Below are 13531 nucleotides of genomic sequence, written 5' to 3'. Positions count from 1 at the left end.
TTGTTTTTATTTTCCTGATGCTGCATCTTTCATCCGTTGGCTTTAAGTATGAGAACTGTTTGCTCTGCCTCCCCTGAGCACAGGGCTGTAGAGGTGGAGGAAGCAGCTGGTTCAGGCTCTCAGCAGATCGCTGAGAGGCTGAGCCAGGTGTGGCTTCAAACTCTGGAGTAGATCCTGACTTTAAAGTCGGGATCTTTCCCCAGCCTGGACCGGCTGAGTGACATCAGCCAACAGTGTGTTTCAGTTTGTTGTCAGCTGAAAACGGGTCACAGGAGTGCAGAACGAGCTGCACTCCTATGATCCAAAGAGGTACAGCCAAAAGAGCTTTGGCTGTACTTCTCCTTTAAATCTCATGAGCCCAGTACTTTGGGATTGTGATAAAGATTCTACACTGGTGTTCTCACTGGCACCTGTTTATCCTGACCTCTTTTTGTTAGTGACCATTCTTTTTAAATTACAACCTGACCTGATTTATGCTTGTTATTGAGCAAGCTGTTTGCTGACCTTGCTGTCTGTCTTCATCCTGCCTGGTGGTATAGATACTGGAATTTTTTTTGTTTAACTAGTAATGGCACAATCAGTGACTTATAGCGGGACTGCAGGACTCTGGCAGGCATTCTGACACCGGGGGGAACTGACTTGCTGCAGTTGTTCATTGATTTTTTCTGTCAGTATATCTGCTTGCCCATAGATACCAATGGGCAAGCAGATAAATGAACAGGTCTGCAGGAGACCTGCATAGCACCAGCAATCTGCTGATCTCTGGTGCAGTGCTTTACAGGCTTGTGCAACAAAAAATAATAAATGCACATTTTTTTACCTAAATTATTTTTTTTGTCAAAGGTGAACTTATTCTTTAACTGCGCAGTGTAAAACAATTCCTGCCAACATAAACTCACTTCTTGGACCAAATTCCAGTTGTGAACATGTAGCTCCATCCTACGCTTTTCTCCATAAGTGACATCTTCCGTGGTATGGGTGCCATCACTCCTATGATGAAATGCACAGGAGAGAGCTACGTGATGACGTCATCATGCAACCAGAAGTTGGTCCCTGTGAGTTCATGCCAGCTGAATTGTATAACCCTGCACAGTTAACAACATTTTAACTGTATGTGCATTGATGTTCTGTATATTAATACAAGTTATACCTCTGATCTTACACTATGTGGTGCCTTTGTTTTTTTCTTCTTCTCTGAGCATATTTGGAGTTGAGGAAGTGGATTGAACATATTCTGGGGATCCTTTTACTTGCAGCCAATTGAGGATTCATGCAATACATTGCTTTAATTATTACATTTTCTGTCTGTAATTTATAGTTATTTATCACTATTTCAGCTTGTATTTACTGTGAAAAGTTTGCATTACATTACAGAATGCTGTTATATGGATTAATGAATTTTCGTGGCTATTAGCTGAGCATTCCTAAAGTTTTTATCATCATTTGTACATAGTAGATTTAAAGGATGCAAGAATATATATGTTTTTGAGAGTAGGAAAATTTATAAGAATTTTTTTTCTTTATTATTACAGTTGGTGGTGCTATAAACCTTCTTTCAGATCTTGATGTGGAAGTACTGGATATTACTGAGCGCTTTAATATTAAATTATTCACCGAGATATTAGCTACTCAGGATGTCTTTGATAAAACTACCAATGAATTTCCATTTATTGCAGAAATTGTGGAAGGACCAATTAAACATTGCAAGTCCTATACATTTTTGCAGGGTGGTAAAAAAATAATTGTCCATGGGAAGTATCAAGCAGATCGAGTTATTGCTTCTGAGATAAGAGGTGACACTCAGAGCAGACATTTTCTCATTCCAGCTAACTACAAAGGGAAATTCAAAAGGAGACCCCGTTTTTTCCAAACTGTCTATGACTTGACGTGTGCCAAGAGAGAAACGTCTGAACTTCAGGCAGTAGCAACAAAGACGTTTAATTCACTACACGAAGAATTCTCCTCAATATGTGTTGGAGATATGTTTCAGGTGAAACAGCCTCAGTCCTGTGAAATAATGCATAAAGGCAAACAGACTGTTGTAGATGTCCTCGAATGTACGAAGATAAAAGACAAAACCCATGAAACTGTTAAACTACCATTGTATGTAGAAGGTGGCTTTATAGAAGTTGTGCAAGATAACAAACCGTACTATTTATCTGAACTTTGTAAGCACTTTTCACTTCCTTTGAATGTCAAGGTGTCAGTGAGGGATCTCTTTACAATTGGAGAGGACATTTTGGCCAACACTTCCTTATTAAAATTGGAAGAGCAAATTACAGACTCTTACCTCCTTGTTAGTTTACATGACAGTCCTGAAGAAGTTTGGGAACTTCCTGTTTTCCGATTGAAACTTACTTTTCAAGTGCTTGGTAATTTTAAAGGGAAAGTGTTCTCTGTACCAACAAGAACTAATACTGAAGAAATCAATGAAGAGGAGTATTATATGGCAAGACGTTATGAAAATAATATTCAAACCCCACCACCACGCCCTCCAAAAACACCTTTGTATGTAAATGAAGAAGACGTAAACAAGATGCAAGAGGTATGCAGCTTTCTTACTTTTATGTATATTTTATTACATCGCTGAAACTGGAGTATCAAAAGATCATTACAATATTCTAAATAATATCTTTCCGCCTTCATTTTCTATGGCGTGCCATATTATAATATATAGCAAAATTATAAATAGCTCCAGTCTAGGCATTGGTATTCCTGATAAAGATGATGTTAGCCTACAGCAGGCATGTCCAAAGTCCGGCCCGCGGGCCATTTACGGCCCGGGGGTCGGTTTAATACGGCCCTCCAACAGCCCTCCCTGCTCTGTGTAATGTGGCCCTCCCACGGCCCTCCCTTCTATGGCAGACAGTCTTCTGCTTGAGAGCAGAGGGCAGTGCGCATGCCCGACTGCGGCGCATTCTCCCTGGTCTGTGTAAATGCGGCTGTAGCACGGCCCTCCCTTCTGTGGCAGACAGTCTTCTGCTTGAGAGCAGTTTGCATGCGTGACTGCGCCACGCTGGGAGCGACAGAGGGCGGTGACGTCAGGGCCAGGCTTCCAGCGTGAAGTGTGTTTCTCTTCCCCTCCCGGCTGCCGAGCAGAGACTTCAGCTCCAGCTACCTTTTTCACCCTTCACATTAGTGCAGGTAAGTTTTTTTTTTATTTATTTTCAATACATTGTGAAAACTCAGCTGTCAGTTGATCTTAATGTTATGAAATGAAAAGTATGTCGTTTGCAATTAACTTGGCATAAAATAATTTATTTGCATTTAATTGTAATGGTTCAAAGAATGTTCGGAAAATGTTCGGCCCTCCACCATGTTCACTTCATCCAATCTGGCCCTCTTTGAAAAAAGTTTGGACACCCCTGGCCTACAGTATATAGTTTTTATCTAACAAATATTATAATAGTATTTTGGTAGAGCAACTTTAAAATATACCTTTCACAAAGATCCTATGGACAGGATTTGTCAAATTCCTTCATTCAGTCCTGTTACCCAAATAAGTGATATGTATTCTAAATGTGCAAACAAATGTCTTATTATATTGTAGTATTAAAATCCCAATTTCAGACAAAACTTTATTTTGTTTTTGTTAGCGTTAACATGGATTATACCCTCTGGCAGTTTTTTCATCTTTTTAGCCTTATTAAATACATAGTATATTTTCTGCTATTGAATTCAAAGTATTATATAAAATAGAGTATCTCACCATAATGACTGTATAGTTTTGTAGTTATATATTATATAGCTCTAATTTTACATATCACAAGTGATTTATCATAGTCTATCAAGTTATCATCAGTAAAGCATCAAATGCACCAGACTCTGCATTCTGGATAAGTAATGCTCATGTAGTACACTGATGAAATTAAAATTTAAGTCAATCATGATACAACAAGAAAATGAATAAGAGGCATTTTGCAGACATAAACACTTATCATCAATATCCATAGACTGCCTGTCAGGGACTGCGAGTCTGCGCATGTGCAGATTCCCTAGGCACCAATGGCACCAATGACGATGCAGGGCGCACTATTTAAACTGGCCAGGCGGTGACCAGGTTGCCGCAAGGTCTAGTTCCTGTACGCCTGTTCTGAAGTGTGTTCCTGTTGCCGATCCTGCTTGTCCTGACTTGTGTTGACCTTCTCCTGCCTTGACCCCGGCTCGTCCCTGACTACTCTCCTGCCTGTTGCTATATTACTATTTGACCTCCCGTTGCTGAACCTTGGCTCGTGACCCAGCTGCTCTCTGTCTACTGCTTGGTACCTACCTGCCTCCACCGTTACCAACCCGGCTAGTCTGACTACGCTCACTCCTGACTGTCATCCATCCATTCCACTCGGGACCTGGACTTGTCAGCCTCTTCACATCAGGCTCACCCCCGGCATGTACCCTCGGCGGAACCCCTCTACCACAGTTGGGTGCACTCAGGGGTCGCGACCTGGTTTCAGCCTTGCACCAAGTCCATCCCCACCATCAGGGGCTCTGGTTAAAAGGCAGACTGGGACTTAGACTCCGCGTCCTGGGGAATCCCGTTCTGTGGATCACTAGAGATTCCGCCAGGCGGTGCAGTCAATGTAGGGTCACTATTGCCATACTGTGAATTTTTCCTTTGATAACTTATGAGTCCCAGCTTAGATAAGGAGTGAAGGGAATGTGATTGCTCAAGGCAGGCCATTTAGGGCACCAAATTATTATTGTAGCACCTTCTTACCCTTGAGCAGTGATAGGTGACCTCCAAGTGGCTTAGAAAGCTAGCATCTCAGTTTTCAGGGTCTTCTCCTTGGTGTATTATGGAATGAAATATAAGTGTGGTGCCTGTCATTTTAGTATTTTTTCCTTTTAATGCTGAGCTCACAATAGGAGAGATGGTTTGGGGGTGCAGGATACCCAAAATAACACAAATATTGAGGACAGATATTCTGACGTAGTAGTGGGCACATTTTGATTAATGCTGACAGTTGAGAAACAACCAGACAAACAGATGGCCTTGTAAGAGCAGTGACAGTCTTTCTTTAGTTGTTGAACTTGAACTTAGGCTTTTTTTCCTTTGGAAGTAGTCAAAAAATACCTTGATCTATTGGCAAGGGACCCTAGCTTCCTTCAATAAACCAATCCAGCCTTAGGTCAGATTGTTGGGCCTTCATCACATGCCTCAGTCTGAGGCAAGGCTCAATAAACAATCCTTTAGACAGACATCTTCTCCAGGGGAAGGAGAGCTTTGGAAAGGTGCTCCCAAACATTTACCATTTCCTCAAACCATAGATCTGAATACAGCTCCTCAGGTATTGGCTGGGTTAGATTAACATTTATCCTCCCATACACTTACTTCAATCTCCTCCCAGAGACTGGCAGAATCAACTAACCCACCAGGCCTGGGGAAGCCCAGAAAAAGTAAATAACAGCTCAGGCTGGTTACAGCCCAGCCACAACACACAAATTTAGATAGGGACACAACTGCTTAGGGCAGGGTTCCTACACTATAGTATGTCAATTAAAATGTTGCCTTTTTATCCCAGCCACAGGGGACCACTGCTGACTATGTCCTATACAGGTTCCCTTAAAATGGTTTTCATTGCACAATCATCATGAATAACTAAAGTGTACATTTCATAGCAAAACTGTCAAAATACAAACTGTAATAATAATATGTACATTTGAAATCTATTAACTTATGTCTGATTTTGTTTTGGGTGCACATTTAAAGGTAAACCAAGAAACAAATCTAATGCATGACATAATGCTTCCGATGTGGTTATTACCCCTTATAACTAGTGCTATAAATAGTGCTGTATGGACCATGGTACATATTCTAGAGTGGATCTCCCCACTTTGACAGCCCCCCTTTGCTGCCTGCCCTGCTTAGGGCTCACTTTGTATTGTCTTTTCCACATAAGCTTTACTTCCCTGCACCACTATATTGGTGAAACTTTAACTGTGTAATGTGTGCCTGCTCAACAGTAAACAGGGAAGATGCTAATGAATGACCAACAGAGTGATGGTGCCATATGACCCTACTATATTTGGTCGTGTGACCTGTGAAATCAGATGATCAAATGAAAGAGAAGCACAAGGCAGAGAAAAGATGGCTATACATGATTCATTATTTTTTTTTTTCGTTTAACCATTGGGTTGACCAAAAAAAAGAGCCAATTCCCCCATCCACACATTCAAGGTGGATGGGAGCATCCATTCCGCTGTGGTGTTGTATCCCGACAGCAGGGAGCCTCTCTCGCCAACAGAATGCAATGATCAGTGTTGCCATCTATAGCTGGTGGCACTGATTGTTTAGGAAAAACTCAACAAGCTGGTTGTATACAAGTTGATCCACAGATTGACTTGTGTATAAGCAGTCTGCCCATTCATGGATCCAAATCTTTATATTTCCAGCTTAATGTTTCAGGTCGTGAGCATTTTGGCTGCCTACCATGGGAAATTTTCTACAGGTACATAAAAAATGCAGCTTGTCTTAAAAATGGAATTCATACCCTTATGTGTCTATCAGTATGTATCAGCCGCTGCTGTAATTCAGGATAAGCTCTCATTTAACTTATTTATGTATAGAGCTTCTAGGTACATACAGAAGCACAGTAGTACCTGTGTGACTGACTATACTTTCTAGGTACTGCCCACATGGAAGAAAAATATATTTAAAAAATATTCTTCCCAAATATATTTACATATATTTGAAATACAATTTTGGTCATATTCAATATATTTCGAAATATAAATATATATATATATATATATATATATATATATATATACTACATGTTGAAATGCATTTTTTATATAATAAAAAATATATGAATATATATGAATATAATTTTCAGATTTTTTTTAACATATAAAAAAGTAATTTTAACATATATTTTTACATATATTTGTAAATGCATTCCAAAAATGTAGATTATTGTATTTTTAAAGACATACAGTATATTTGAAAATGTATTTTTAAAAATATTTTCATATATTTTGTAATAAAAATTTATTTCAACATACAGTATATATATAAATGTGTTCCCACATATGCAAATAGTGAATACTCTGTAAACCAGTGCCGCACAATACAAAATATACAATTTATAACATATGTGCAATCCTCATAATAAAGTGTCTGTGTAATTTCCCATATGACTCCCTAAAAAGTGCATACAAACATCACAGTGCGTTACATAAACAATGTGTTCATCTTGCGACATAGAAGTCCCATATAGTATAGAGAGTCCTTCTATAATATATAAATTCTTCTTAACAACATTACTCAACTCTTGTAAACATCCGTGCACCTTCCTGCTGTATGCAAAATTACCCTTCTGTGTTTCTCCTTCACCAACACAATTATGTACTCTCACCTCCTTATTTTGACCTATAAATATTTAGGTCAAACAGCGCCTTTCCCTTTTAACCTGGGTAGGTATTATTCCTTTATTGCTGCACTCTCCTCCACACTCTAATCCAGAATGGTCTTCCTATTTCTTATCCAGCATATCCAGCCTGGTTGCCACCATATTGATTATGGTCATATGATCACAACATAATCTGCGTTTGACCTAAACATTTATAGATCAAGATAAGGAGGATATGCTGGATAAGAAATATGGAGACCATTCTGGATTGGAGTGTGTAGGAGAGTGGTTTTCTGAAGGCAACTGATTCCACTAGATTTAAGTTAGAGGTATCAGATTAAAGGGGACTGAATACAAATGTACGAAACACTTTTCAGATATTTATTTGTAAAACATTTTGAAAACCATTTATCATTTTTCTTCCACTTCACAATTATTTGTGTTGGTCTATCACATAAAATTCCAATAAAATACATTTATGTTTTTGGATGTAACATGACAAAATGTGGAAAATTTCAAGGGGTATAAATACTATTTCAAGGCACTGTGGATGGGAAACTTTCAAATGGGGACACTAGTTCTGGTGACCTGGGGTTCCCCAAGGAATTCCTTTAATTTTTGGGGATTATCTCTCACTTCCTGTTTTGGCTATAGGACCGAAAGTGAAGGTAAATCTCCCTAATAGGACACAGATGGCAAAAAAATAAACTGACAGGAGAAAAAAAAATGTAGCCTATAGTTCTACTTTAAGTACTGGCCACACCTTTCCCAATCCTGGGGTGTAATTTGAGTTTGCTTTGGGATGAGTCAGGGTGGTGTGTTTTAAACAGAGAGGTTGCATTCTGGCATGGTTGGATCAGCCTGCAGGTCTTGACAGACCCAAAATGTCTCATGATAAGCTAAAACAGGGGTCTCCAAACTTTCTAAGCAAAGGGCCAGTTTACCGTCCTTCAAACTTTAGGGGGGGCAGACTTTGGTCAGTGGAAGAAGAAAATGTCCTGGCAACAGCAGGAGTAAATAATGCCCCATCTTTGGTATTACGGGGAGTAATAGTGCCCCATCATTGTTATTAGTGAGAGGAAAAGTGCTCCATCATTGTTATCAATGGAAGAAATGGTGGCCCATCATTAGTATCAATGGGAGGAATAGTGCCCCATCATTAGTATCAATGGGAGAAATAGTGCCCCATCATTAGTATCAATCGGAGAAATAGTGCCCCATTGTTAGCATCAATGGGAGAAATGGTGCCCCATTGTTAGTATCAGTGGGAGGAATAGTGCCCTATCGTTCCTATCAATAGGAGAAATAGTGCCCCATTGTTAGTATCAATGGGAGAAATAGTGCCCCATTGTTAGTATCAATGGGAGAAATAGTGCCCCATCATTAGTATCAATGGGAGGAATAGTGCCCCATCATTAGTATCAATGGGAGGAATAGTGCCCCATGATTAGTATCAATGGGAGGAATAGTGCCCCATCATTAGCATCAATGAAAGGAATAGTGCCCCTTCATTAGTATCAATGAAAGAAATAGTGCCCCATCGTTCGTATCAATGAAAGGAATAGTGCCCCATCGTTAGTATTAATGGAGGAATAGTGCCCCATCGTTAGTATCAATGAAAGAAATAGTGCCCCATTGGTTTCAATGGGAGAAAAAATGCCCCATCGTTAGTAGCAATGGGAGGAATAGTGCCCCATGGTTGGTTTCAATAGGAGGAATAGTGCTCCATCATTGGTGTCAATAGGAAGAATAGCGCCCTATTTTCAATGTCAATGGGAGAAACTATGCCATGCTAATGCTTGCAATGGGAGGAATAATGCCTCGAGGGCTGTATAAAAGCAAGGAAAGGTCCTCAGTTTGGAGACCACTAAGCTAAAAGATCAAATGTTTTCATTGTGTACTATACTGTGCTTACACAGGCCCCTCCAGAGGAAACTTTTGTTTCTATTATATACCACAGTGATGGATGAACACAGGCAAGAGACCCTTAAACAGCATTCTGGTGTGTGGGTTTCCTTTTTGTAAGCTGTCTGTTTTAGCTGACCTCTAATATACATATAGAAAACTTGTCCAGTATGAGCAAAAAAACTCAAACTTGTAACAAAAATTAATGATATAATCCTGGTTGTAAGAATTCATGTATTTCTAACCTGTAACCTAATTACAAGAGAAGAAAAACCTCTCCAGGAAGTGGTGAACACTAAATAAGCTAGTTGTCTTTGGATAATATAAAGCTTTCATTGTGGTAGCTTGTAGTCAGCTTGTGGTTTTCTTTTGCAAGAGGCTTGCAAGCAAAGAAAGGGTTTGTTGTTACACTCTATACAGTATATATTGTTTACTTCAATGCATTCCTGTTTTAAATTCTCCAAATTCTTTGGTTTAAAAACTGTCACATAACACTAGGGTTTCCTCTTTGAGATGTCACCTATGCCTTTTGAACTATATTACCATAAAATCCCTTGCTAAATTGCACTGTTTATTTTATTGTTTCTGGTTTGCTTTTAAGCCCCATTCACACTTGAGCGTTTTTCAGCTCATTGCTCAGAAACGCTGAACAAGGAAAATCCCATTCATTTCAATGGCCTGCATTCACATTTAAGCATGTTATGGCCTGTAGCAAAATGCCTGTCGCTCAAAAAAAAACATGCGCTACTTTTCAGGCAGATTTTGGCATTTTTGTCTCCATAGTCTTGAAAGGAAAATGCCTGAACTGCAAGAAATTAGCATTTTGAGTGTTTGTTCAAGCGTTTTTTCAAGGGGGTTTCAGGCCCCTCCCCTTTTTCTGGCATCACTCCACATCTTATAAATACACATCTTGTGATCAAAATGGAGGAGAGTCTGCTTCTGGATTCATTGCTCTCATTTTGGCTACCCCTACATCTATCTATCTATTTATAAGAGTCGGGCAAAGACCACCAGAGCCTGGGAGGTAGTGGGGCAAAACTTGCTGCCCCAGTGGAACGGCTACAATACTCTCCAGACCAAGGAGAAAGGTATAGTACTTCTGTGTACAGTAGCCATGTGCTTGATTCTGAGTTTCCTGTTGTATGTGCCTAGGACACATCTGCAAAGGTTTCTGTTGGCCAAAGCAAAAACGCTGGCATGAAAAACTCATGAAAAAAACGCCTATAATATTTTCAAATCTGCTCAAAAACACCTGAAAAGCCTCAGCTCAGTGTGAATGTAGCCTTAGTCTGTAAAGTCCTACTGAAGTTATTGTATTCTGATAGCCAGCACTGGTGGCTGTCAGAATATAGTTGGCACTGCCAAACAGTGACTTAAGCTGATTGACTTCAGTGACTGTTGAGCTGAGAATTATCCACCCTGCTGCTTTGATTTTCAAACCAAAGTATAGTTGGTGGTAAGGTGTCAACATGGTCATCCTCTGCTCGAATTTTGGCTGATCCATCAGAAACCAGCTGAAATTCCATGAGTGTACGGCCAGCTTTAGTGGCTCCCACTTCTGCATTTTATAGTGTATGCAAACACTGATTTGGGAAAGTGGAAGTATTACAAAGCAGCTAGCATTTTAAAAAGTGTTTCCAAAAATATCAATTTATTTGTGACCCATGTCCAAGGTTTCACATACAGTACAGGATTTGTAATTACAGGAGTTGAAATTTTTCAGTACCACAAACTGGTAAAGTACAGTTGCAAGAAAAAGTATGTGAACCCCTTGGGATTACGTAGAGTTTTGCATGAATTGGGCATAACATGTGCTCTGAACGTCATCTAAGTCACAATAATAGAAGAACACAGTCTGCTGAACATAATACTACACAAACATTAGATGTTGCCATGATTTAATTGCACATAACATGTAAACATTCACAGTGCAGGGAGGAAAAAGTATGTGAGGCCCTAGCTTAATGACTTTTCCCAGATCTAATTGGAGCCAGGGGTGAGCCAACCTTGACTCCAATCAGTGTGATGATATTGGACGTGTTGCTGACAACTGTCCTGCCCTTAACAAACACAAACCTGTTTTGGGTTTACTGGTTTCAAGAAGCACTGTCTGATGTGAACCATGCCTCGCAGAAAAGAGCTCTCAGAAGACCTACGATCAAGAATTGTTGACTTGCATGAAGCTGGAAAGGTATACAAAAGTATCTCCAAAAGCCTTGATGTTCATGCGTCCACGGTAAGACAGACTGTCTACAAATGGAGAAAGTTTAGCACTGTTACTACTCACCCTAGGTGCGGTCGTCCTGTAAAAATGACTGCAAGAGCACAGCGCAGAATGCTGCATGAGGGAAAGAAGAATCCCAGAGTGTCAGCTAAAGACCTACAGAAATCTCTGGCACATGCTAACATTTTTGTTGACACATCTACAATAAGGAAAACATTAAACAAGAAGTACATGGGAGGACACCACGGAGGAAGCCATTACTGTCCAAAAAGAATATTGCAGCACGTTTGAAGTTTGCAAAAGAGCACCTGGATGTTCCACAGCACTACTGGCAAAATATACTGTGGACAGATGAAACCAAGATTGAGTTGTTTGGGAAGAACACACAACACTATGTGTGGAGAAAAAAAGCACAGCACACCAACATCAAAACCTCATCCCCACTGTAAAACATGGTGGAGGGAGCATCATGGTTTGGGGCTGCTTCGCTGCCTCAGGGCCTGGACGGATTGTTGTCATTGATGGGAAAATGAATTCCAGAGTTTATCAAGACATTTTGCAGGAAAACGTACGACCATCTGTCCACCAACTGAAGCTCCGCAGAGGATGGGTGATGCAACAGGACAATGATCCAAAGCATACAAGTAATTCAACAAAACAATAGCTGCAACAGCACAGAATACGCCTTCTGGAGTGGCCCAGTCAGAGTCCTGACCTCAACCCGATTGAAATGCTGTGGCATGACCTTAAGAGAGCGATTCACACCAGACATCCCAAGAATATTGCTACACTGAAACAGTTTTGTGAAGAGGAGTGGTCCAAAATTACTCCAGATCGTTGTGCAGGTCTGATCTGCAACTACAGGAAGCGTTTGGTTGAGGTTATTGTTGCCAAAGGAGGGTCAACCAGTTATTAAGTCTAAAGGTTCACATACTTTTTCCTCCCTGCACTGTGAATGTTTACATGTTATGTGCAATTAAACCATGGCAACATCTAATGTTTGTGTAGTATTATGTTCAGCAGACTGTGTTCTTCTATTGTGACTTAGATGACGTTCAGAGCACATGTTATGCCCAATTCATGCAAAACTCCACATAATCCCAAGGGGTTCACATACTTTTTCTTGCAACTGTATATGGCACTGTGGTTTGACCAAAAAGTACTATAAATTAACTGTACAGGCCATGGTATTCAAATCCTTAGACTTCATTCCATTGGACAGGGGAAAGGATAGTTCAGAAAAAAATGTTCAAGACTTGCTAATGTTTTCAGGAGGGCTGTGGAAGTCAGTGACACTGCTACAAATTACTGAAGCCTTCACAATTCTTCCAGAATGGGCTAATGGCACAACAAAGTTAACAGGAAGAGGTTATTTATGAAAAGTATACCTATTATCAGAAATTATACTTGACCATTTCGTTTTTTCTTTCATGTCTGAAAATTTGCAATTTTATATGTGCTTAATAGTAAATTATTATATTTGGGTGGCTAAAAACGTAATGTTTTGTGGATTTTTTTGGAATCATGCTGTATGGGAAAAGCTTTCAGAATAAAGGGTCATTTGCAAAAGTTGTAGATTCTCAAAAGGCTCAACAATCAGTTTTGTGAAGACACCAAGGTTATACTTTTTTCTCAAGATATAAGTATTCCATCCATCTAGAGCGGCTGCAAATAGGTCTTATCCTTTTGCAAATGGAAAACTCCTGTAAATTAATTTGATAGAATATTACACTACACCTTTTGCATAAATTACACAGGCTATAGATTTCTTATTTGCTCTTTAGGTGCTTCTGAAAGATGAAGGTTCTGAAGAGGTAGCACACGTACAAGACAACAGTCACCACGAGAGTTTGCCAACCAGGTGCCAGAAAGATACAGACACAAAGAGCACAGCCCAGCAAAACAAAGAAATAGGTGAGCTTATTTCCTACAGTTATCTCCGTATTTACACATTTCCTAATAACGCATTTTTTCTTTAATATGTTTACTGAAAAAAGAAGTAACACTAAAACATCCTTAATCACTGAAAATGTAAATTGTCATGGTTTTAACA

The 13531-nt window shown here is 39.7% G+C and overlaps 1 protein-coding gene across 1 annotated transcript in view; it reads left to right on the top strand.

The window, feature by feature from the left end:
- The window catches only part of THEMIS (thymocyte selection associated), a 93984-nt gene that overhangs the window by 73753 nt on the left and 6700 nt on the right, over positions 1 to 13531 (top strand). The window contains exons 4-5 of the mRNA XM_089686376.1: positions 1533 to 2545; positions 13263 to 13392. Coding sequence (XP_089542502.1) covers positions 1533 to 2545; positions 13263 to 13392 — 1143 coding nt within the window. The remainder of the gene's footprint in view (positions 1 to 1532; positions 2546 to 13262; positions 13393 to 13531) is intronic.

Source organism: Staurois parvus, unplaced genomic scaffold (assembly GCF_062004578.1).
Source record: "Staurois parvus isolate SC_StPar_1 unplaced genomic scaffold, SC_StPar_1.0 ptg000397l, whole genome shotgun sequence".
NCBI lineage: Eukaryota > Metazoa > Chordata > Amphibia > Anura > Ranidae > Staurois > Staurois parvus.
This window is presented reverse-complemented; position numbering and strand designations above follow the sequence as displayed.